The sequence below is a fragment of the Mustelus asterias genome, chromosome 3 (genome assembly GCF_964213995.1).
Source record: "Mustelus asterias chromosome 3, sMusAst1.hap1.1, whole genome shotgun sequence".
Taxonomy (NCBI): Eukaryota; Metazoa; Chordata; class Chondrichthyes; order Carcharhiniformes; family Triakidae; genus Mustelus; species Mustelus asterias.
This window is the reverse complement of record NC_135803.1, coordinates 131072793-131099545: the sequence shown is the minus strand read 5'-3', so window position 1 is coordinate 131099545 and position 26753 is coordinate 131072793. Positions and strand designations below refer to the sequence as shown.

At 42.4% G+C, this 26753-nt stretch overlaps 1 protein-coding gene across 1 annotated transcript in view; it reads left to right on the top strand.

Annotated features, from left to right (window-relative positions):
- The window catches only part of cacna1db (calcium channel, voltage-dependent, L type, alpha 1D subunit, b), a 335919-nt gene that overhangs the window by 23529 nt on the left and 285637 nt on the right, over positions 1-26753 (top strand). The window contains exons 4-5 of the mRNA XM_078209623.1: positions 9030-9226; positions 13126-13229. Coding sequence (XP_078065749.1) covers positions 9030-9226; positions 13126-13229 — 301 coding nt within the window. The remainder of the gene's footprint in view (positions 1-9029; positions 9227-13125; positions 13230-26753) is intronic.

Sequence of the window (26753 nt, the reverse complement as noted above, 5' to 3'; positions counted from 1 at the left end):
GAAATGTTGGCTTGTATCCATTGGAGTTTAGAAGAGTAAGAGGTGACTTGATTGAAACCTCTAGGGCAGGATCTTCCCGTTTCATCTGTGGCGGACCTGTTGAGAGCGAGAATAGGAAATTTGGCATTCCAGCCAAAACTTCATTCACTTTTAGCAGCACCGGAAAATCTCAGCCACAAACGAGGATTAAGAATTTCGGCCACAAGATCCGAAGGGGTCTTGTGGAAAGGATGTTTCCTGTTGTGGAGAATCTAGATTGAGAGGTCACTGTTGAAAAATAAGGGCTCTCCTATTTAAGATAGATGAGGAGAAACCTTTCTCTCTGAGGGTAGTGGGTTTTTGGAACTAACTACTTCAAAAAGCGGTGGAAGTGGAGTTTTTGAACATTTTTAAGGCAAAGGTAGGTAGATTCTTGATACAAAAGGGATGAAAGGTTATCTGTGGTAGGTGGGAATGTGGAGTTGAGGCTACAATTAGATTAGCCATGATCTTATTGAATGGTGGAGCAGGCTCGAGAGGCTGAGTGGTCTACTCCTGCTCCTAATTCGTATGTTCATGCTATGGAGAATCTTTTTTAAAAAATTGCCTTCAATTTTGTAAGTTCACTTGACATCACTGAGATAGACACCACATCCCCTCATTGGTAACCACTTGTGCCCTTCTGAAGGTCAGTATGATTAACGTCAGTAGGCAATCGGCCTCCTTATGCATGACCCACTGAGATCTGGAAGCAGCACCTTCCGGTGTATGAAGTCCAGGTCCTGGTTTTGCATCTGTTTATTTCCTCTTTGTGTCACCTGCCTTGTAAGGGTCATGACTTTCAATGGCATTACCACTGTTGAATCTCCCACTGAATTAACATCCTGGAAGCTACCATTGCCTAGAAACTGAACTGGATCAGCCATATAAATACTGTGGCTACCATCAGTTCAGAGGCTGGTAATTCTGTCGAAAGTAACTCACTGCCTGACTCCCCAAAACCTGTCCACTATCTACAAGTCAGTAGTGTGACGGAATATTCTCCACTTGCCTGGATAAGTGCAGCTTCCATAATACTCAGAAACTCAAAACCATCCAGGACAAAGCAGCCTACTTAATTGGCACCCCACAAGCTATCTTAAACATTCACTCACTCCATTATCAACACACAGTGACTGCAGTGTGCACCATCTACAAGATGCACTGCAGCAACTTACCAAGGCTCCTTTGTCAGCACCTTCCCAACCTGCAACCTCTATCACCTAGGTTAAGGGCAGCAGATGCATGGGAGCGCCACATGCAAGTTTCCCTCCAAATCACACACCACCCTGACTTGGGAGCATATCACTGTTCCTTCACTGTCACTGGGTCAAAATCCCACAACTCCCTACCTAACAGCACTGTGGCTGTGCTTACACAGATGGACTGTTGCAGTTCAAGAAAGTGACTTGCTATCACAGCATCAAGGGCAGATAGAGATGGGCAATAAATGCTGACCTAGCCTGTGATGCGTATATATCCCGTGAAAATAAACTTAAATAAAGGCAATGGCTCAGCCCTATACAAGGCTAACCAGGCATGGGATCCAATGTATTCAAATCCCATCCTATTTCTGGGCTATTTCACCAGACAAATCTCTGGAACAGCTGAATGAATTCAGCCCACATTATTTTTAAGCGTAATATATTGTATTTGGAAAATTTCAGTTGATAATTCCAGCATTGTAGAAGTACAGAATTGAAAATCTGGTTACATAGAAAATCAATGACAAGTGATATGCCATGTGGCTAGGTAGATAGCACCTTTTTCTGTTGTTATATAATTAAGTTTTAAAAATTCCCTAGTGGTAAACAAGACAGAGAAGGGAAATGAAAATTATCTTTCTTCTTTTCTTCAACTTATTCCCAGTGGCATAATATGGTGCATTCATCTTGAAATTGTTGACATTTCGCATCACTAAACAGAAGTGCGAGAATTGAAAAGTTATAAAATATTTATATGCTTGAGGCATCCTCTTGGATTAATTAAAAGGCATGACAGCATTGGGCCAGTATTTGTTGTAGCCGAGCATCTAATGGATCTGCCATTAATTAGAATTTTGGTTGAATGTTAAGGTTTTTCAATTTTTCCATGGAAAAATTGCTGAAAGAGTGGCTGGGATTCTGCCAGCTCATTGAAGATGGCCGGGTGGGGGGGGAACAGATAGGAAAAGGGTGGCAAAATGTGTCGAGAGGGAAGTCCAACATCTTTGTACCACCAGGGAATATTCTCAGTGATGAGAATAGCAGCAGCTCAGTTGCCTACTAAGCAGAGGTGGGCAGCCAATTAAACCAATCATTTGGCTCATTGAAAATCATTTTACCATCCATTGACATTCTACTGGCATGGAATGCTCTCCAATCCCTCAAAATGTCCATGCATGGTGAGTATACCAGCTGCATTGAGGTGAGGTCTCAGTGGCTTCCCAAGGGAGTGGGGTGGGTGGTGGGGTTGGGGCAAGGGCGTGGAGAAGGTGTCTTGATCTCCTTGGGTGGCATGCACCAAAGAGTGCCCCTTGCTCACCGCAGCTGGCCAGGGTTCACCACTTTAATCACTGAAGCTTGTCTGTCTGGCCCTGACACAATAATAAAGTTCCATGACTTGCCTAAGAAGATACGTGCTCTTCTTTTCTTTGCAGCCTCAGCAGCAGCCACCTATTCCGGTGGAGCTGCCAAGGTTGCAGACCTCTGATTTCACTGGCAATGTGGAAACCTGTGAGGCTGATGGGCCTGGTGGCGTGCACTTAATTGACCGCTGATGGTAAAATGGCCATTGCAGTCCTGCTCCCCATTGGCACAGGCTCAAGTCACGTATTTTCTTCCAACGTTGAAACTTGATTCTTGCTGGTAAAATTCTGGCCTGAAAGTTGATGATTTTGCAGTGAGGAATCCAGGGCATTTGGAACCTGAGTGAACAGGAGACCAGGTCTGGGAATTGAATATCCAAGCATTTCAGAAAGATAGACTGAGAGGAAAAGGAGGTGGCGTAGCTTTGCTGATGAAGAAAGGGATCAGTGCTGTAATGAGAAGTGACATAAGCATGGAAGATCAAGATGTGGAATCAGTCTGGGTAGAAATAAGAAATAGCAAAGGGAAGAAGTACTTGGTGGGAGTAATCTATAGGTCCCAAGCAGTATCAACCAGGAAATACTGGGGGCTTGCAAGAAAGGTACGGCAATAATCATAGGTGATTTCAATATGCACATAAATTGGAAGAATCAAATTGGCAAGGGTAGTCTGGAGGCAGAGTTCATTGAGTGTATTAGAGATTGTTTCTTGGTAGAGTATGTTGTGGAACCAACCAGGGAGCAGACTACGCTGGATTTGGTATCGTGTACTGAGGAGGGATTAATTGATGACCTCATAGTTAGGGATCCACTAGGGAGTAGTGACCATGGTATGAGAGAATTCAAAATTCAGTTTGGGAATGAGAAAGTGGAGTGCCACACTAGTGTTCTGGAATTAAACAAAGGAAATTACATAGGCATGAGGACAGATTTGGCCCAAGTAGAATGGGCAGGATATTGGAAGAGCAGTGGCAGTTGTTTAAGGAAATACTCAATTCATCAAAACTAAAATATATCCCAGTGAGGAAGAAAGATGGTAAGGGGAGTAAAAAACATTCATGACTAAACAAGGAGGTCAAGGACACTATAAAGACAAAAACTAAGGTATACCATATTGCAAAGGCCAGTGGTAGGCTGGAAGATTGGGAAATTTTCAAACATAAACAAAGGGATACTAAAAAAGTAATAAAAAAAACAAAGAACAAAGAAAATTACAGCACAGGAACAAGCCCTTCAGCCCTCCAAGCCTGCACCGACCATGCTGCCCTACTGAACTAAAACCCTCTACACTTCCACGAACCATATCCCTCTATTCCCATCCTATTCATGTATTTGTCAAGACGCCCCTTAAAAATCACTATCATATCTGCTTCCACTACCTCCCCCAGCAGCGAGTTCCAGGCACCCACCACCCTCTGTGTAAAAAAAACTTGCCTCGTACATCTCCTTTAAACCTTGCCGCTCGCACCTTAAACCTCTGTCCCCTAGTAATTGACTCTTCTATCCTGGGAAAAAACTTCTGACTATCCATTCTGTCCATGCCCCTCATAATCTTGTAGACTTCTATCAGGTCACCCCCCCCCTCAACTTCCGTCATTCCAGTGAGAACAAACCAAGTTTCTCCAACCTCTCCTCATAGCTAATGCACTCCTAAGCTAAGGTAAGTTACGAAAGTAAACTAGCGCAAAATATCAAAAAGGATAGCAAAATCTTCAATAAGTATATAAAAGGGAAGAGAGTCGGGAAGGTGAAAGTTGGTCCCTTGAAAGATGAAACTGGAGAGTTAATAGTGGGGAACACTGAAATGGCAAAGGTGCTAAATCAGTACTTTACCTTAGTTGTCACAGTGGAGGATACTAATAGGAACGGGCAAATCAGAAGTAATAGAAAGGGTAGAACTTAGAACAATCAACATCGATAGGGAAATGGTACTCAGCAAACTATTGGGATTGAGGGCAGACAAGTCCCCTGAATCTGATGGCCTACATCTTAGGGTAGTAAAGGAAGTGGCAGCGGAGATAGTGGATCTATTGGTCATAATATTCCAAAATTCCCTGGATGCTGGAAAGGTTCGAGTGTTTGGAAAAATGCTAATGTAATTTCCATATTCAAAAAGGGAGGGAGGCAAAATGTGGGAAATTACAGACCAGTTAGTTTAACATATATTGTTGGGAAAATGTTAGCATCAATTATCAAGGAAGCAATATCAGGACATTTGGAAAGTCAAAACTATCCATCAATGTCAGCATGGTTTGATGAAGGCCAAATAATATTTGATTAGGTATTTTGTGAAACAGGATCTACATGCATTTAGAGATGCAAGGACTGATTAGGGACAGTCAGCATGGCTTTGTGGGTGGAAAATCATGTCTCACAAATTTGATTCAGCTTTTTGAAGGGTAACCAAGAAGATAGATGAGGGCAGTGCAGTTGATGTTGTCTACATGGACTTTAGCAAGGCCTTTGACAAGGTACCTCATGGTAGGTTGTTGCATAAAGTTAAATCTCACGGGATCCAGAGTGAGGTATCTAAATGGATACAAAATTGGCTTCTTGACAGAAGCCAGAGGGTGGTTGTAGAGGGTTGTTTTTCAAACTGGAGGCCTGTGACCAGCAGTGTGCCTCAGGGATCAGTACTGGGTCCACTGTTATTTGTCATTTATATTAATGATTTGGATGAGAATATAGGAGGCATGGTTAGTAAGTTTGCAGATGACACCAAGATTGGTGGCACAGTGGACAGTGAAGAAAGTTATCTCCGATTGCATCGGGATCTTGATCAATTGGGCCAGTGGACTGACGAATGGCAGATGGAGTTTAATTTAGACAAATGTGAGGTGATGCATTTTGGTAGATTGAACCAGGGCAGGACTTACTCAGTTAATGGTAGGGCATTGGGGAGAGTTACAGAACAAAGAGATCTAGGGGTACATGTTCATAGCTCCTTGAAAGTGGAGTCACAGGTGGACAGAGTGATGAAGAAGTTATTTGGCATGCTTGGTTTCATTGGACAGAACATTGAATACAGGAGTTGGGACATCTTGTTGAAGTTGTACAAGACATTGGTAAGGCCACACTTGGAATACTGTGTGCAGTTCTGGTCACCCTATTATAAGAAGGATATTATTAAACTAGAAAGAGTGCATAAAAGAATTACTAGGATGCTACTGGGACTTGATGTTTTGGGTTATAAGGAGAGGCTGGATAGACTGGGACTTTTTTCTCTGGAGCATAGGAGGCTTAGGGGTGATCTTTTGAGGTCTATAAAATAATGAGGGACACAGATCAACTAGATAGTCAATATCTTTTCCCAGAAGTAGGGGAGTCTAAAACTGGAGGGCATAGGTTTAAGGTGAGAGGGGAGAGATACAAAAGTGTCCAGAGGGGCAATTTTTTCACACACAGGGTGGTCAGTGTCTGGAACAAGCTGCCAGAGGTAGTAGTAGAGGTGGGTACAATGTTGTCTTTTAAAAAGCATTTAGATAGTTACATGGATAAGATGGGTATAGAGGGATATGGGCCAAATGTGGGCAATTGGGATTAGCTTAGGGGTTTAAAAAAAAAGAGCGGCATGGTCAAGTTGGGCCGAAGGGCCTGTTTCCATGCTGTAAACTTCTATGACTCTATGACTAATTTGCTAGAGTCCTTCGAAGATGTAACAAGCAAAGTGGATAATGCGGATCCAGATGTAGTATATCTAGACTCTGGAAGGCGTTTGATAAGGTGTCGCACAAAAGGTTAATTCACAAGGTTAGATCACATGGGATTAGGGGTAATTTATTAGCTTGGATAGGTGACTAGCTGATGGACAGAAGACAGAGAGTCGGGATAAATGTTTTTATTTCTGGATGGCAGGAAGTAACTAGAGGGGTGCCACAGGGTTCGGTCCTTGGGCCCTAGCTATTTACAATCTATATTAACGACTTGGATACAGGGATAGAAGGCTCTATAGCCAAATTTGCAAATGACACAAAATTAGGTGGGACAGTAAGTTGCAATGAGGAAATAAGAATCTTACAAATGGATATAGGTTAGGGGAGTGGGCCAAAATGTGGCAGATGGAGTTTAGCGTGGATAAGTGCAAGGTTATGCATTTTGATCGGAAAAATCGGAAGGCGACTTATTATCTAAATGGGGAGAGACTTCGGGGTGCTCTGGTGCAGAGGGATCTGGGTGTCCTCGTTCATGAGTCACAGAAACTAGCCTGCAGATACAGCAGACAATAAAGAAAGCGAATGGAATGTTGGCAGTTATAGCTAAAGCAATAGAATATAAATGTTAGGAAATATTGTTGCAACTCTACAAGGCATTGGTGAGACTGCAACTGGAGTATTTGTGCACAGTTTTGGTTCCCTTATTTGAGGAAAGATTGTGGCATTGGAGGCAGTTCAGAGGAGGTTCACTAAATTGATTCCAGAGATGAGGGATTTGTCATATGAAGAGAGATTGAACAGCTTAGGCCTATACTTCCTGGCATTTCGAAGAATGAGGGGAGATTAAATTGAGGTATACAAGATGATAAAAGGTATGGATAAAGTAGATATGGAGTGGATGCTTCTCTTCTGGAGCATTCCAGGGTGAGAGCTCATAATCTTAGAATAAGGGGTTTCAAATTTAAAACAGAGTTGAGGAGAAACTACTTTTCCCAAAGGGTGGTGAATCTGTGGAATTTGCTGTCCCGAAGTGCGGTGGATGCTGGGACAGTGAGTAAATTTAAGGAGGAATTAGACAGATTTTTACTTGGTAATGGGTTGAAGGGTTATGGAGAGAAGGCAGGAAAATGGAGATGAGGAGCACATCAGCCATGATCAAATGGAGGAGCAGATTCGGTGGGCCATATGGCCTAATTCTGCTCCTATATCTTATGAATTTATGAATTTATGAACAGGATCATGCTAATCAATCAGATTAAAGGATTGAGAAATAAACAGTGCAAGAACTGAGAAGGGCATATAACTTAAAATAGATGAATTCAATGTCAAACTAGGTATAATAATTGAAACAAAGGCTGGAATATTCCAACCACCACCCCCGACTCATACTCTCCCCATTCCGCCCTCTTCCCCCCACCCGCCCTCTCCCCTGCCCCCGACCCGCACAGCACCTTTTCCCATGGTGGATGCTGATAGCCATTGGCTGCAAATGGGATCTTCTGGTCCCACCAAAGTCTACGGACTATTGCATGGCTCACTGGCCCTGCTGCCCGGGAGCCCACCATGGAGAGGGTCAACTTAAATGGGCCTGGAAGATTCTGCTGTCAGGGGGGGGTGAAAATATCTTTCCCAAAGGGAGGGAAACAAAGATTAGATTAAGAGTGAGAGAGAAAAAGGCAGAAAGGTGAAGTTTTTGAAAAAACCCCCAGATATTTTTAATTTTCAGTTTGAATATGTCTAACAATTAATATTGGAAAGAACATGACTGTAAATTTGTAATAGTTAATTTTCGATGTCAGAGAAGTTAACTGGCAATAACTAACATTTAACATTTAGTGGAGGAAATGGCATAGCGGTATTGTCACTGGACAAAGTAATCCTGACACCCAGGGTAATATTCTAGGGACTTGGGTTTGAATCCCGCTACAGCTTATGTTGAAATTTGAGTTTAGTAAAGATCTGGAATGAAAAGACGACTAATGACAATGAAACCACTATCGATTGCTGTAAATGCATCTGGTTCACTAATGTCCTTCAGGGAAGAAAATCTGCCACCTTTACCTGGTCTGGCCAAATGTGATTCCAGGCCCACAACAATGTGGTTGAGTCTTAAATTTCCTCTGAAATAGCCTTGCAAGCCATTCGGAGCAATGAAAGATGGGCAACAAATGCTGGCCCAGCCAGCGATGCTCACATTCAAAGAATGAATAAGGAATAAAAAAGGTTGTTAAGCATGTTCTTCTACTTGAAATTGCAAGATTTAACTTTCTGTGGTGAGTTTAGATCATATTTACTGTACAATTATGGCAACTTCATGCCATTTGATGTATTTCAATGATGAAGCAGACAGCAAAATGTTGTTTTCATGAAGCTAATGGCAGAACGGCGCAACTGGGATTGCAGGTTTTGGATGTTCACATTAAACGTGCATATGCCATTTGTCTAATGTTTCTGTACCACTTGGCCATAAGTAATGTAATTGGTTCACCATTATGTGGACAGCATATTCTGGCCCATTGTGTTTTCTGAAGAATTGGATTTTTTATTATTAAGAAAAAGATTCATAAATAGTTTTTCAAACCTTAATTGTCTGCCTGGTATTTACATACCTTATAGATTTACTGAATGCTATTTTATGATTATTGCTAAACTAAAATTTGCTTTATTTATTTTTTACTTACATTTTCATGGTACAAACAATAATCAAGCTTTTTTAAAATATTTAACATATTAAAGTTAAGTTTAAGGTTTAATAACTTAAACTAATAAATCTTATCGCCTTCCATTTCCAGACGTGATAGCAGAAGATGAACCAGCACCTTGTGCTTTCTCAGAGAATGGTCGCCAGTGTCCCATGAATGGAACGGAATGCAGGGGTGGGTGGCCTGGTCCTAATGGAGGCATCACAAACTTTGACAACTTTGCTTTTGCAATGCTAACTGTTTTTCAATGTATAACCATGGAAGGATGGACAGATGTTCTATATTGGGTAAGTAATTAGCTAAGAAATGTATTTCAATATAGACAACTCAAATAATAGTTGGAATTCTCCGGTGTCCCATCAGTGGGTTTCTCGGCTGTGAGATGCGACACACTGTCCGTTAGCGACAGGATTTTCTGGCCCCGCTGCAGTCAATGGGAGTTCCCACTGTAACCACCCCATGCTGCCGGAAAACCTGCAGCGGGGGTGTACAGTCTCCAGGGCCAGAGAATCTGCAACTAGCGACAAGCCGGAGAATTCCAGCCAATATCAGAAGCAATATGTTCTTCATACAATATTTGTGTGAAAATTTATCTCAGGAAATCAAGAATAATACTTGTTTGGCATTTATCAAAACAGTGCAAATAGTTAACATGTTATTTAAGATTTGCTTTCTATTTACATTTTTCAAAAAATATGAAGCAATATTACAGATTACTTTATAATAATTAAGGCACTTTTGTCTTTACTAAAATCCGCAATTGATTCATTTGAAAAATTGAAGTAAGCATTTGTCATGTTTGGAGCTCCCTAATGAAGAATAGTGGGTGCAATTTTCCTGGCTTGCTGCGCTGCTCGAATAGCCCAGCGGGTTGAGAAATTTAAGTGGGGGGACGCCGGTCACAATTTTCCCGGTCCTTTTTTTATACTGTAATCGGCCTCATGCTGGGGAACAGTGCAAGGCTGAATACCATATGCAGAAACTGTTCTGCATCTCTTCAACGAGTCCGAGATTCAATTGTCTGGGCTGGCTAAAGTTTCTGTCCCCGCCAGGGGAGGTCATGTATGGTCAATGGGGACCAGGCCTCGCTGGTGGGAGTAGAGGCCTTTGAGGTCCCCCCTGGATGTCGGGGGAAAAGGGGGTGCCCCTTAGGGCAGATGCATCTGGCCATGACTTTAGGAGTGACCACTGCTCAATTCTTGCGGAGACAAAGCCTCTTCACACTGAGGATGCTGTGCATTGTATGCAATGGCACCTCCACCATGCTAAATGGATTAGCTTCAGAACAGGTCAGCAGCTCAAGACTGAGCATTCATGAAGCTCTGTGGGCCATTAGCAGCAGCAGAATTGTACTCAACCACAATCTGCAATGTCGTGGCCCAGCATGCACCTCTCTCTACCATTACCATCAATCTTGGTGCCATGAGTTATGTAGGAAAGCATGCCAGGAGCAAGTTCCACAAATATCCCCATCCTCAATGATGGGGAGCCCAGAAGATCAGAGCAAAAGACATTTGAAACTATCTTTGGCCGGAAGTGCCAAATGGAAAATCCATCTTGGCTTCCTCTTGTAGTCCCCAGGATTACTTATGCCAGTTTTCAGCCAATTTAATTCACTCCACATGATATCAAGAAACATCTGAGGGCACTGGATATAGCAAAAGTTATCGGTTCTGACAACATGCTGGCAGTAGTGCTGATGACTTGTACTCCAGAACTAGCTGAGCCTCATCTAAACAACAGTGTGGAAAATTGCTCAGATATATCCTGTCCACAAAAAGCAGAATAAATCTAATCCATCAAGTACCACATATCATTCTTCTTTCAATCATCCTAATATGGATAGAAGAGTTGAACTCAAGAGTTGAGGTGAGAATGACTACCTTTGACATCAAGGCAGCATTTCACTGTGAGTCAATGGGAATTGGAGAAAACTCTCCACTGGTTGGAGTAATACTAGCAAAAAGGAAGATGGTTGTAGTTGCTGGAGGCCAATCATCTCTGTCCCCCAGGACATCACTGCAGAATCCCCAGGTTAGTGACATAGGCTCGATGTTCTTAAGATATTTCAATGTTGACCTCCCGTCCATCATAAAGTCAGAGGTGGAATTGTTTACTGATGATTGCACAATCTTTAGTCTATTTGCAACTCCTCAGATACTAATGAAGTCCATGTCCAGATGCAGAAAGACCTGACCAACATTCGGATTTGGACTGATAAGCGGCAAGTAACATGCATGTCACACAAGCGCCAGGAAATAACCATTTCCAACAAGAGAGAATATAACTGCCCTCAACATTCAATGGCATCACCATCGCTGAAACCCCCAACATCCTCAACATCCTTGGGGGTTACCATTGATAAGAAACTTAAGTGGACCAGCAATATAAATACTGTGGCTACTAGGAATTTTGCAGCAAGCAACTCATCTCCTGACTCCTCAAAGCCTTTTCCATCATCTACAAGGCACAAGTCAGGAGTGTGATGCAATACTGCCTGCTTGTTTGCATGAGTGTGGCTCCAACAACACTCATAACCTGAACAAAGCAGCCCACTTGATTGGCATCACATCTATGACCTTAAACATTTACTCCCTCCCAATGGCAGCATTGTGTATATATGCAAGATGCACTGCAGGAAGTTACCAAAGCTCCTTCGACAGCACCTTCCAAACCTGCAACCTCTATCACCTAGAAGGACAAGGGCAGTGGACACATGGGAAAACTACCAGCTGCAAGTTCTCCAAACCACAGAGCATCCTGACTTTGAACAATATCACCATTTCTTCACTATTGCTGGTCAAAATCCTGGGGAACTTCCATCCCAGCAGCACTATAGGTGTATCTACAAAAGAGGGACTGCAGAAGTTCAAGAATGTGGCTCATTACCACCTTATTGACAGCTATTAGGGATGAGCAACAAAGGCTGGCCTTGTCAGCGATGCTTATATCTAATGAAAGAATTGGAAAAAAAAGTCAAAATCCCCTCATCTGAAAGTTGAATTGTGATCCCTTTCAATAGCACAATTAAGGGATCCTTTCGCTTGTGTGTTTAAGAGGAATCTTTAACAGAACCTAAGAAGGGTAAAGTGGCAGATGGAGCACCAAATCAACATTTGAAATGACTTGTGTCACAATCTACCCACTGTTCATTCTCCTGCTCATTGACAGCACGTCCACTATATGGCCCTGCCAAATTTGGCAATCAGCATTGGTAGCACCAGAAGTCTACAGATGTAGACCCCATAATTTGTTTTGTTTGCTGGCTGCTTGAGTGCCAGAACCAGTGGCACTACAGTGTCTGATTTTGCAGCCAATATCTTTTAATATAAAATCTAAGATTACATTAACATTTTTTTGCAGCATTTTATGCTGTATTAATCTTAAGTCCCTTATTCCTCTCCTCTTCCACAACAGTACAACTGTTATTTTTTTAACCAAAATGAATCACTCAATACTCAAGTACATCAAATTCTCTTTTCCCCATACGAGCAATGTTTCTTTGTAGTTTCCTTTAGCTTTGTAAGTATCAACCATCCCTCCTTTAATATTATTATCTACCAACTTTACTATCACTCCCTCCTTGGCCTAATTAAATTATTGGTATACACATTGAACAGAATTATCCTCAGGTAGACAACCACACTCACCTTCAAGCCACAAGCAAAGTGTCAATCATAGATTCAGTGATGGTGACAGAGAGAGAAAGGTGAATGCTATCAGTGTACATATGTGAACTGACTCCATATGCTTAGATGTAGTTGCTAATGGGCTGCTAGAATATGGATAATTAAACAATCTTCTCTGGAAAGTGCAACTATGAACAGCGGTCATGCTGTGATTCATATGAGTCTCCTATTTCAGAATCCAGATGTTCACTATCTTGTTTACTGGTCTGACTTCTTCGGAACTTACAAATTATCTAAAGTCAAATGCATCTGTGTGCTTTGTATTTTGAAATGCAATTTATATGTAATTATTTCTGCATTATCAGTTTAACTTCTTTGTAATAATAAGAAGATAATAAGTAATAGGAAAATTTTGATTATAAGTATCACTTTTAGTAATAAGTAGATGGTACACTTACCTATACAAGGATCCACTTTGTTTTAAATATTAACTTTTGTAGCTAATTTAGCAAACCACTTTTGTGGCTGTGACACATAACTTACTGTCATCTTTACAGATGAATGATGCCATGGGATATGAATTACCTTGGGTCTATTTTGTCAGTCTCGTCATCTTTGGATCTTTTTTCGTTCTTAATCTTGTACTTGGTGTATTGAGCGGGTAAGCTTCCACTTCATTTTGTCTGGAATGCAAAGTCCCAAATCCAGTTACCATTTTGACTTTGGGGAAAACAGAAAAATTATCAACTCATTTCTGCACACAAGGAGGAATGATGTGTTAGTGAAGATTTTCATTAAAAATGTAATCTTTCCTAACTATAATTTGACATTGCAATTAGCCCAAAAAGGGGGAAATTTTCCAATAACCTTTTGATTATTACCTAATACCCAAGGAACAAAGTAACTGGCTGAAGGGCTTTGCCATATTAAGTTGCATAAAACCATAATAGGCATTCTCCATTTTTCAGGTGAATGACGGAGTTGGATTAGAATGGCCATGGATATATTTTGTTAGCCTAATCATACTAGGCTCATTTTTTGTACTTAACCTCGTTCTTGGTGTACTTAGTGGGTAAGCAGTTGAATTGTATGTACCTGCCTCTGCTCCATTAGAGATGCTGTTATTTAAACAAATGCTTTTTGCATGCATCTTGAGATATTGTGCATCAGTATTGTTTGAGGTTGCTTTTTAATGGGCAAGCATGCATGGTACAGTGAATTGAGAGCAAACGGTGACACTTCATTTCCTCTGAGGTAACAAGTTGCTATCACTTGTTATGAAATAATGCATCTGGAACAGTTAATTGCATGTGATTTTGAACTGTTAAGATATTTATCTTTCACATTAAAATACAATATTTCCTCTTTCCTGGAATATTTAATGTGTGTGTGGTTGGTTGTTTTTCTTGGGCACAACCTTGGATTACTATGTTTTTGTGTTACATGAGTGAATATTATATAGTTCTTCAACTCCCTTCTGGGAAGAATTAATTCTTTAAACTCAGCTTGCTACTTGGTTTAATTGGCTGATGTTCAGTGCCTTTTTATAATTAATCTATATGCTTGTGGGATATTTTCAGTTCATGAAGTAAGTTTTTATCAATACTAGAATACTTATATTATAATAGCATATTCGCTATTGGGGAATCCATGTTATTAGTTGGTGTATTGAGTTAAGTTGAGTACAATGGAAGCAGTTCATGTGGGTAGACTTATCCATTGTAAGGAAGAGGAAAGAATTTATTTGTGCGTTATGCATAAAAAAGCCATAATCTGTTTAAAAACATTTTAATCTCTACTCGACATAGTGCATAGAGTAAATCTTCCTCCAGTATAACTTTGTTTAAAGTGGGAGTTTATCAATAAATGAATTAATAGGGTATGACCTTATAATTGTAATTCCCCATGTCACCAGAAGGAGATAAGCAGAAGCATAGCACTTTCCAACTGAGGGCGGTTAAAAAAACAGTTTAAAGTCATCCTATGATGTTTTTCATGCTCCCCTCAGCATCTGTCTCACAGGTTACACAGATAGACATCGAGAATAATGTCAGCTATTCAACTACTTAGTTAGGATATGAGACGTGCACTTAGGTACCTGACGGAATGAGACAGAAAATATGAGATAACTGAAAGAAAAAAGAAACAAATTTGATAAATAATATTTTCATAATTATTTTAGGACAATCTTCTCCCTTATATTTTCTTTTGTGATCCCTCCATGCTGTGTGTTTTTACTGGCTGTGAAGAAAGCTGGTGACCAGTTCCTAGATTTTCGCCAAATTACTCCATAGCTGGTCAGCAGAGTATTGTCTTCCACTTCATGGCCGCTATTCTCCCAAACAAATTCTAAGTGTTGAATTCGCGGGAAAACTGGTGTAAATCATGCTGGCTTTTTCAGTGCGACTTCAGACAAAAATCTCCCCCACACTGTGCAATGCAGAGCTCACAGTTGGGAATATCATTAAAAGCTTGAGGGGAGGGGCATATTCACGCCGGCGGCTGCACATGCGCAGTGGTCCCTATCTGTCAGCCTGCAGTTTGCTGGCCAATTCGATCACTGGCCAGCCCGGGACTCTCACAGTGCTGCCCCTCCACCACTCCCCACAGCCCGATCATGCTCCTGTCCATTCACAGGCCAGCCCCGAACCCCCCCCCCCCCGCGCCCCATCCAGGACCACCTCCAGCTACCGCCCCCCCCAGCAGTGACGATCGCTTCCACCAGCCACCCACGCAGACCCTCCCCGGCAAACCACCCCTCTCCCCCATGGTAGACACTCCAGCTGACCACTCCCCCCACGGCCCCCCCCCCCCCTCGCCCAGGCTGCCCCGATCGCTGCCCTCCCTCCAGCCACGAACGATCCCCATGCAGAGAGGCAGCGGGACCTCCCCCAACCCTATGGATCACCCCCTAGGTTTAGCCCCCTTGGCACTGCCCCATGCCTGGTGGACAGTGCCAAGGTGCCCCCTGGGCATGGGCACTTTGCCCAATGGGTAGTGCCGGGGCCATAGGCTGGAATGCCAGGGTGCCCATGCCCAGGGGCCACCACTCCCCATTGCCCGAGCCCCTGGAGGGCCCTGATTGCCCCCTCTTCACTCCAGCGGGGTCGTCTAGCCAGTTCCTCGAAAGTGCATAGCTAGTCTGAACGCCATTTAAAATCGTACTGGGGAGATTGTTGGGAGAATTCAGTCCCGGGCCTGCTAAATACATTTAAATTAAATTTAAAATAGAATTTGCATATCAGCCCCACCTCCCAGCCGATTTCCAGCGCTGCACAGACAGTGCCAGATATCCAGGTCTGGGAGGCACAATCGCAGCACGAGCACTTGCGGGAATCCCGCGAATCGGCCAACACGCAATTCTCCTGCTCTGCTGCGCTAAATAATTAGTGCGGCGGGATGGGAGAATCACCCCCACATCTTCCAATAATGCAACATTGATATCAAGAACTAGCCATTCAAGAACTATGGTCCAACCCTATTTCTGGTCATTGTGAAGAAGGACACTAATAGGCCATCATATTGTGCCGTTGTGCCAGCTTCCCTTTATAGTGAAGTGTTAGCTATCAGAAGAATCACGCAAGAGGAGTTTAACAACTTGAACAAACTATTTGAATTCGCTATCAAGAAACGTATTTTGAGCAAGTGTGTTGCTACTAGGCTAGTCCGTGCACTGTAGAAAATGTAAACTGTTGATTGAATGCTTTATGTTTAATGTTCTGTTTATTGTAGCAGCTTATATTTGGATGTATTTTGGATCAGAATGCGAGCTTTCACACTGTAATTTCACTGAATCTATTGCAAGCTATCCACATATGCTACCAATTCAGGCTTGTATTATCCAATTTCAGCATTGTAGCAATTATAAATATACTTTTAATCATGCAGTAAGGTGCTTAGCACATCTCTGTTAATGCTAAAGTTTTGAGTTTAATGTATTGTATATATAAACACACTGTAAAATTATATTAAATACAGCTGAAGACAAAAATAATACCTAATTCAATGAATGTTTAGTGATCCTTTTTATTTTTCTATACAGCAGAAGAAATTCTAAAATTGGTATAGTTGAATATAGGATTACTTACTGCAGCAACACAATATTTACTCTCTCTGTTCTATGCAGAACCAAACCTATGAACAAATTCTATCCATTTCCCTACCCCTCTGCACATCACAATCTGGCATGTAATGATAATGGTTTATACAAGAGGTTGCTCAATGGTATTATTATGCAGGAAGTACGTATCGAGTTAGGTCTGAATTTTGCAGTTGTAATGGTAGTGAAGCTTAGTGTTCTCTACCACTACAACTGTGAAACTGACAGCAACTTCTGCAAATGTGCAGGTAAGTGTGAAGTTTGAGAATTTTTTGTCAATGATCCCCTAATGCTTCATAAGGTGTGGCGGTGAAAACCCTACAGATGGCAATTTTTACAAATTGCTTGAATTGACGTGAGCTTCCCTTTTGTGGCTGTAATCTCTCCTGCTAAACAATTTTTCTGGCTCTGAGGAACAAAATATTTGTGAAATTTCAACATTATGTTAAAAAATCTAGAAATTTTAATATAATTTTGTGAAGTTGCTTATATTTTAGCTTGTACCGTCTCATGTATACTTCAATCTTTATTTGGTTTTCTGTAAAATCTGTGAAAAATGAATGATTGTCAGGACATTTTACTTCCTGGTTTGCTGGCTATGAGAAAATACTTCAATGTGATTGGCTGCTTCCCCTCCTTGATGCTGGATGGCTGAAGATCCCCTTCCCTTGGTGCAAGATTTAAGATACTGTTGAGAAAGGTGAAATTTATGTCACAGAAATTGCTAGGTCTTTGTAGAAAGGTTTTTTCAAGGTCAGGAATGTGTACTGCCTCTTTGCCACTGACCGCAGATCTTGGCCATCATGCATTCATAAATGTTTTTACAAAGTTTCTTTAGCAAAAACAGATGAATTGGAGGGTTGGCTGGTTTGATCCCTAAAATTGCAAAGTTTAACGAATTTCTTTCCACAATATTTGGGTGAAAATCTGCATTGCTACTTTATTATTACATTGTGAAAACCAGAGAAGAAGAACAACAGAAATCTACAATCATATAGCACCTTTAATGTAATAAATTATCCTGAGATCCTTCACAAGCACATTTTAAAACAAAATTTGACACTGAGTCACATAAGGCAATATTGAAAGCAGGTGACCAAAGAAAGCTTGGTCAAAAGTGTAGGTTTTAAGGACGATCTTAAAGGAGGAAAAGAAGTAAAGAGGTGACCGTTTTAGGGAGGGAATTCCAGAGTTTAGGGCCCAGACAGTTGAAGGCATGCCTACCATTGATGAAGTATTAAAATTGGGATTCTGAAGAGCCTAACTTTGGATGAGTATGGATATCTCAGAGGGTTATAGGGATGGGAGAGATATCAGAGATAGGGAAAACTGAGACAATGGAGGGATTTGAAAACAAGGATGAGAACCTTAAAATCGAGGTGTTGCTTGACTGTGAGGCAATGTAAGTCAATGAATGCAGGAGCGACGAGAGAATAGGACTTGGCATGAATAAGAACATGGGCAGCATAGATTTAGGTCACCGTATGTTTCTGGAGGGTAGAATGAGGAGGCTAGTTGGAAGTTTAGAGGTAGAAAAGGCATGGATCAGGGTTTCAGCTTCACGAACTGAGGCAGGGACAGATTCCAACCATGTTACAGAGGTGGAAATAAGTGGTTCCAATAACAGTGTGGATATGTGGGTGAAAGCATATCTCATGGTCAAATATGACATTCATGCTGTGGACTGTTTTACTCAGCCTCAGCCAGTTGCCAGAGAGAGAGATGGAGCTAGTAGTCAGGGAATAGAGTTTGTACCGGGGACAAAAGATAATGGCTTCAGTCTTTACAATATCTAATGAGAAGAAATGCTGTACTAGATGTTGGACAAGCAGCCTGATAATTTAGCAACAGTGGAGGAGTCGAGAGATGGTGGCGAGGTAGAGTTGGGGGTTTGTCAGCATCCATGTGATAATTAAAACTGTAGGGAACACCAGAGATTACAGTGTAGGACAGGAAGAAAAGCCATTGCAAATGATATTCTGGCTATAATTAGCTAGATAAGAAGGGAATCAGGCAAGTGCAATTCCAGCCAGTAGAGTGACAGTGGAGGATAATGGTGTGGTTAAATCACTCAAAGGCTGTAAACAGTTTGAGAAGGACAAAGAGGGATATTTTATCATTGTCACAGTAACATTGTTATTGTGTCTTTGATGAAAGTAATTTCAGTACAGTGGCAGTGGTAGAAATCTGATTGTAGGGATTCAAATGCAGAGTTCAGAGAATAACGGAGACAGATTTGACAGGTAGAGGCAGCTGATCCGATGGGCTCAATCCCAGTGACAAAAAAACACATGAGATCCTCACACTTATTTTTTGGGTTGAGTGTGGAGGAGGCAGAAGAGAGGGATTTAAGGTGATGGTTGCAGTGAAGAAAAGAAGCCTAGTTTATCTTTGTATGCCAGGCTGATTCTGGAATAGTGAACAGTTTTAGTAGACAAGTGCAAGACCAATACTGCTTTATGTGATCCAGATACAAGAGCAATATGCATTCCCTCCTGGTTTATAGGTAAGAAAGGGAATGGAACACCAAACTGTATCCAAGAACAATTTCGGTTTTGCATATAATCCCTTATTTTCTGAATGCATGAAAAATAGAGTTGATCTCACTTCTTAATTTGAATTGGTTACAGATATAGGAACAGTTTGTAAAGAAGTCTTGGCTTCTTTCATACTTAGATGGATATTAGAAAATCCAATGTGAAACAGCTGTAATAACTGTTTAAAGGAGGAATTATTATGGGGATGGAAACTACAATAATTCATCACTCATCACAGCAGAAAAATATGAGCAACACTGCTCTTTTTCCTGATGAAAGAATGGAAGCCTTGTTAAAGGAGGTATACGAAAGGTGTATGGTCCAATCTGGAGCTGCAGACCACTCTTCGGTATAAGTATAGATGCAAATGAATCAAAGAAGGTAACCAACTCAATATGTGCAGCCACAGAGGCCCTTTGCTCCTGGTTGCAAAGGAAGAAGTTCACTGGTATCAAGAGAGAACAAAGAACAAAGAACAGTACAGCACAGGAAACAGGCCCTTCGGCCCTCCAAGCCTGTGCCACTCTTTGGTCCAACTAGACCATTCGTTTGTATCCCTCAATTCCCAGACTGCTCATGTGACTATCCGGGTAAGTCTTAAACAATGCCAGCATGTCTGCCTCCACCACCCTACTTGGCAGTGCATTCCAGGCCCCCACCACTCTGTGTAAAAAACGTCCCTCTGATATCTGAGTTATACCTCGCCCCTCTCACCTTGAGCCCATGACCCCTCGTGATCGTCACCTCGGACCTGGGAAAAAGCTTCCCACTGTTCACCCTATCTATACCCTTCATAATTTTGTACACCTCTATTAGGTCTCCCCTCATTCTCCGTCTTTCCAGGGAGAACAAGCCCAGTTTACCCAATCTCTCCTCATAGCTAAGACCCTCCATACCAGGCAACATCCGGGTAAACCTTCTCCGCACTCTCTCTAAAGCCTCCACATCCTTCTGGAAGTGCGGCGACCAGAACTGGATGAAGTACTCCAAATGTGGCCTAAGCGTTCTATACAGCCGCAACATCAGACTCCAGCGTTTATACTCTATACCCCGTCCTATAAAGGCAAGCATACCATATGACTTCTTCGCCACTTTCTCCACCTGTGCTGCCACCTTCAAGGATTTGTGGACTTGCACACCTAGGTCCCTCTGTGTTTCTATACTCTTGATGGCTCTGCCATTTATTGTATAACTCTCCCCTACATTAGTTCTTCCAAAATGCATCACTTCGCATTTATCTGGATTAAATTCCATCTGCCATTTCTCCGCCCAATTTTCCAGCCTACCTATATCCTGCTGTATTGTCCGACAATGTTCATCGCTATCCGCAAGTTCAGCCATCTTCGTGTCATCCGCAAACTTGCTGATAACACCAGTTACACCTTCTTCCAAATCATTTATATATATCACAAATAGCAGAGGTCCCAGTACAGAGCCCTGCGGAACACCACTGGTCGCAGACCTCCAGCCGGAAAAAGACCCTTCGACTGTTACCCTCTGTCTCCTGTGGCCAAGCCAGTTTTCTACCCATCTAGCCACCTCTCCTTGTATCCCATGAGCCTTAACCTTCTTAACCAACCTGCCATGAAGGACTTTGTCAAATGCCTTACTGAAATCCATATAGATGACATCCACGGCCCTTCCTTCGTCAACCGTTTTTGTCACTTCCTCAAAAGACTCCACCAAATTTGTACGGCACAACCTCCCACTTACAAAACCATGCTGTCTGTCACTAATGAGATTGTTCCATTCTAAATGCGCATACATCCTGTCTCTAAGAATCCTCTCCAACAACTTCGCTACCATGGACGTCAAGCTCACTGGCCTATAATAACCCGGGTTATCCCTGTTACCCTTCTTAAATAACGGTACCACATTCGCTATCCTCCAATCAGGGACCTCACGTGTGTCCAATAAAGAGACAAAGATTTCCGTCAGAGGCCCAGCAATTACATCTCTTGTCTCCCTGAGCAGTCTCGGATAGATGCCATCAGGCCCTGGGGATTTGTCAGTTTTAATGTTACCTAAAAAACCTAACACTTCCTCCCTTGTAATGGAGATTCTCTCTAACAGGTCAACACCTCCCTCTGAGACACTCCCAGTCAACAAGTCCCTCTCCTTTGTGAATACCGATGGAAAGTATTCATTTAGGATCTCCCCTATTCCCTTGGATTCTAAGCATAATTCCCCTCCTTTGTCCCTGAGAGGTCCGACTTTTTCCCTGACAACTCTTTTGTTCCTAACATATGAATAAAATGCCTTAGGATTCTCCTTAATCCTATCTGCCAAGAACATTTCGTGACCTCTTTTTGCCCTTCTAACTCCCTGTTTGAGTTCTTTCCTACTCTCTCTGTATTCCTCCAGAGCTCCATCTGTTTTCAGTTGCCTGGACCTAACGTATGCCTCTCTTCTTTTTGATCAGATCCTCAATTTCCCTGGTTATCCACGGCTCTCGAATCCTACCTTCCCTATCCTTCCTTTTTACAGGCACATGCCTGTCCTGCAGCCTTATCAACTGTTCCTTAAAAGACTCCCACATGCCAGACGTGGACTTACCTCCGAACAGCCTCTCCCAATCAACGGCCACCAATTCCTGCCTAATCCGGCTATAGTTAGCCTTCCCCCAATTTAGCACCCTACCCTTAGGACAACACTTGTCCTTGTCCATTACTATCCTAAAGTTAACAGAGTTGTGGTCACTATTTGCCACATGTTCCCCTACCAAAACTTTGACGACCTGACGGGGCTCATTTCCCAGAACTAGATCCAGTATAGCCCCCTCTCTAGTTGGGCTATCTACATACTGTTCCAAAGACCTTCCAGTACGCATTTTACAAATTCCTCCCCATCCAGACCCCTAGCCCTAAGCACTTTCCAGTCTATACCAGGGAAATTGAAGTCTCCCACTACAACAAACCTATTTTTTCTGCACATATCCAGAATCTCCTGACATATCCGTTCCTCCACGTGGGCTGTTGGGTGGTCTGTAGTATACCCCCAGCATAGTGATTGCACCTTTCCTGTTTCTGAGCTGCACCCACAGCGACTCATTACATGACCCCTCTAAATTGTCCACCCTCTGCACCGCTGTAATATACTCTCTAACTAATACCGCTACTCCCCCACCTTTTTTAGCCCCTCCTCTGTCTCGCCTAAAACACTTATACCCCAGAATATTCAGCTGCCAGTCCTGTCCTTCTTTTAACCATGTCTCCGTCACCGCAACCACATCCAAATTCTGCGTAAGCATTAAGGCCCTAAGTTCGTCTGTCTTACCTGTTACGCTCCTCGCATTGAAGCAGATGCACTCCAGACCTCCAGGCCCACTCAGGTCATCCTGCTCCAGAATGCTCTTCTTCTTAGCTAGCCTTGCCCTGGCCCCCAGCTCGACCCCAGCCTCAGTACTTACTGACCTACTGTTTTGATCCCCACCCCCCTGCCACACTAGTTTAAACCCTGCCGAAACACTCTAGCAAAACTCCCAGCCAGGATATTTGTGCCTTTCCAGTTAAGGTGTAACCCATCCTTTCTGTACAGGTGCCATCCTTTCATGAAGACTTCCCAATGATCTATGAATTTGAAACCCTCCATCTTGCACCAGTCCTTTAGCCACGTGTTCAGTTGTAGAATCTCCCTGTTCCTGGCCTCACTGGGAGCAGTCCAGAGATTGCTACCCTAGAGGCCTTATTTTTTAGCCTAGCACCCATCTCCCTGAATTGCTCTCGTATGACCCCCCTGCTCTGAAGTGATAGTCAGCCTTTTTTTACATTCTTTCATGGTATATCACTGCAGTTGGCAAGGTCAGCATTCATTGCTCGTCCCTAATTGCATTTGAGAAGGTGGTGGTGAGCCACCCTTTTGAACCACTGCAGTCTATCTGGTGTAGGTGCCCTCACAGTGCCATTCGGAAGGGTGTTTCAGGATTTTGACTCAGCGACAGTGAAGGGATGGCAATATAATTCCAAGTCTGGATGATATATGGTTTGGAGGGGAATTTGCAGATGATGGTGTTCCCATACATATGTTGCCATGGTAGAGGTGGAGGTTGTCGGTTGGAAAATGCTGTCAAAGGAGCCTTGGTGGAGTTCCTGCAGTGCATCTTGTAGATGATACACACTGCTACCACTGTGCAATGCTGGTGGTGGAGTGAGTGGGTACTGCAGGTAGAGAATGGAGTGCCAGTCAAGTGGGCTGGTTTGTCCTGGATGGTGTCAAGCTTCTTGAGTGTGATGAAATACCTTTCAGGCAATTGGAGAGTATTTCATCACACTCCTGACTGTAGATTGTGGACAGGTTTTGGGGAGTCAGAAGGTGAATTATTTTCTGTAGAATTCCGAAACTCTCCAACAAGATAGAGATTCCTGGTGGATGTTGGGAATCAGAAATAAAAACAGAAAATTGTTAAAATACTCAGCAGATCAATCAACATTTGTAGCAAAATAAGCAGAATTAATATTTCAGGTCAATGACCTTTCATCAGAATAGAGGTTTTAAGCAAGTGCAGAGGCAGGGAATTGGTGATAGCTTGCATACTTTTACAGTGTATATGTATATAATAACAAGTAGTTAATGAAGACTTGCTGTTAACATAGACATAGAGCAATCATTTCTGAGTCTTAATACATCTCTGGCCAACACCACACTGACCCAAGGTCTAGGTCATGTGTCTTCTTACATCACTGTGTGGATGGTACTATACTCAGTCCCACATTAACCCTGTATATACCAGACCTGTATAGTAGTTTCCTTTTCTCTTTCGTGGAATCTTCTCTCCTCCTTTTCTTCCTGCCTCTCTTTCTCTCACTTTCCTGTTCCTGCCTTTCTCAATCTATTTTTCCTTAAATTCCAGTTCCAATTTCCACTGCTCCAATTTCTGCTAATTTTTCTGTGGCAGTATCCTCAGTTTTCACCTCTAGATGTTTCACCATCACTTTTAAAATCCCGTCAAAGGAGGCTCAAGTGGCACTACAGACAGATGACCTCCCTGTCTGGTTATTTGAGATCCTTTTCAGGATTCTTTTCAGAGGACCATAACGAGGGAATAAGTAGGTCTTCCTTGGTGCGACTCAGCAAGCAGACCTGTTGTTAAAAACAGTTTGAGGATGGATGGTCCCGACTTTTAGGTTTGTTATCTCAGCTCTCCATCTCCAATTAATCAACTGTAAAATGTTTGGAGGATGTGGCTCAAAAGACATTGGGCTTCTGAAAATTTGATTGCAAAGAAAAACATTTTTTATCTCAGTGGTATTCAGGGGAAGGGAGGTCTTTTTAAAGTAAATTCAATAATCTCACTTCCATGTGCACTGGTCTGGAAAAGCCAAATCTGGAACCATATTTTCTATGGTGGAACTATATATATGTATAGTGACCTGGAGACATTTCCTGATTGCTCTTTTAATAGAGCCCTGTTGCAATGTTTTAAATGCAGGACAAACTCATTGCTTGTATAACTTTATTTTTGGGGTGGATTTAAGTCTGGATAGTTGTTCTGACTGTTTCCTGGTAGATGAGGTTTTCAATGAAATGTGTATTAAAATACAAAAAACTGAAGTTGAGGTAGAGGCAATCCCTGAATGCTTCTACATTCAAACCTAGGTGCTGATGAGATAGTGGAGACCTCTTTGCAGACCTGCAAATGAGGAGTAGACAGTGATCCACCAGAGAGTGGTGCCACTGAGGTAACGCCAGGGAAAATATTAAGGCGAACACATGAAATCCTGATGGCTGGGCATGTCGGTTTATGCAAAGCTCCAAGCCTGCTTCAGCCAGCATTTTTACTGGCCACACCTCCGCAAAGATGTAGTAAAGTTTTACAGAACCTGCCACACCTGCCAGGTTGTGGTAAAACCCCAGTCTGAAATAGAATCTATATCTATAATTCCTGTGCCAGCTTTTGGGGAACCATTCAGCAAGGTGTAAGTGGGGCCCCTCCCCAAAACAAGAGGGGGATACCAATACATCATTACTATCATGAATGTGGCTATCTGGTTCCCAGAGGCTGTTCCCCTGAAAAGCGTATCTGCCAAAATAGTGGTGGGGGAATTAACACAATTCTTTATCTAATATAGGCTGCCTGCTGAGCTCCAGTCAGATCAGGGCTCAAACTGCATGTCCCAACTATTCCTGAAAGTCATGGGTAATGTAGGTGTGACCCAGCTGAAGTCTTCAGCGTCTCACCCGCAGTTGCAGGAGGTGCAAGAACAATACAATAAGATCCTAAAAACAATGGCAAATTGCCATAAGTACCCCAATGACTGGGATAAAGGACTAGGTTTCCTTCTGTTCCCTACCAAAGACTCACCTAAAGTACACTGGTTTTACTCCATTTGAATTTGTTTATGGGCACCAAGTGAGACGTCCTCTGAAACTAATCAAAGACAAATTTTTGAAACAGAAAGTGGAAATCTCCATTTTAGACTACGTAACCGTGTTTTGTGAAGGACTCACGAGGAAGTTGTTGCCAGAGGAAATTGGCTGATGATTGCTCTCTCCCCCTCTCTCTCTCATTTGGATTAAGAGTGTTGCCTAGTTTGAAAAACCAACTCTACCAGAAACCTACAACTGAAACGAGATCACATAATAATTGCAACACTTTCTGCATCTGACTGTATCCAAGGATGTGGAGATGCCGGCGTTGGACTGGGATGAACACGGTAAGAAGTCTCACAACACCAGGTTAAAGTCCAACAGGTTTATTTGGTAGAAAATACCATAAGCTACCAAGTTCCGCACACATGAGGACGGCCTAAACCGGGATGTTGGATTTATGTCACATTATCAGTAATCCCCACAGCTTGCCTCCTGGGCTTGTAGAATCTCACTAGCTGTTCTGTCTGGAGACAATACACATTTCTTTAACCTGTGTTTAATGTTCCCTCCACCCACATTGTCTGTACCTTTAAGACCTGGCTGGCTGTAGGATTCGCATTCTAATCAGTATTCTGCAACTTGATTTTGTCTGTTTGCACTGTTTGAGAGCACATTTCCACTCCATCTGACGAAGGAGCAGTGCTCCGAAAGCTTATGGTATTTGCTACCAAATAAACCTGTTGGACTTTAACCTGGTGTTGTGAGACTTCTTACCGTGTATCCAAGGAACCAGCTCACCTGCAGCATTTTAAAATCCATGCCTCAAGGACATCCGAAGGACACTTAACCATATTTTTTTAACATTTTTATTATTGAACTCTACCTCCCTTTATTCTCATACCTGTGCTTGTGTAGTTTTTTAAATTTTATTCATTCATGGGTTGTGGGCATTGCTGACTAGATCAGTATTTATTGCCCATCTATAACTGCCCTTGCTCACTACTGTGGGTATGGAGTCACAGGTAAGCTAGCCCAGATAAGGAAGACAGATTATCTTCCCTAAAAGACATTAGTGAACCAGATAGGCTTTTATGACGATGGTTTCATGATCATCATCAGATGTTTAATTCTAGATTGTTATTGAATTCAAATTTCACCACCCGTCGTGCTGGGATTCAAACCCACCTCCCCAGAGCATTACCCTGAGTCTCTGGAGTACTGGTCCAGTAACAATACCACT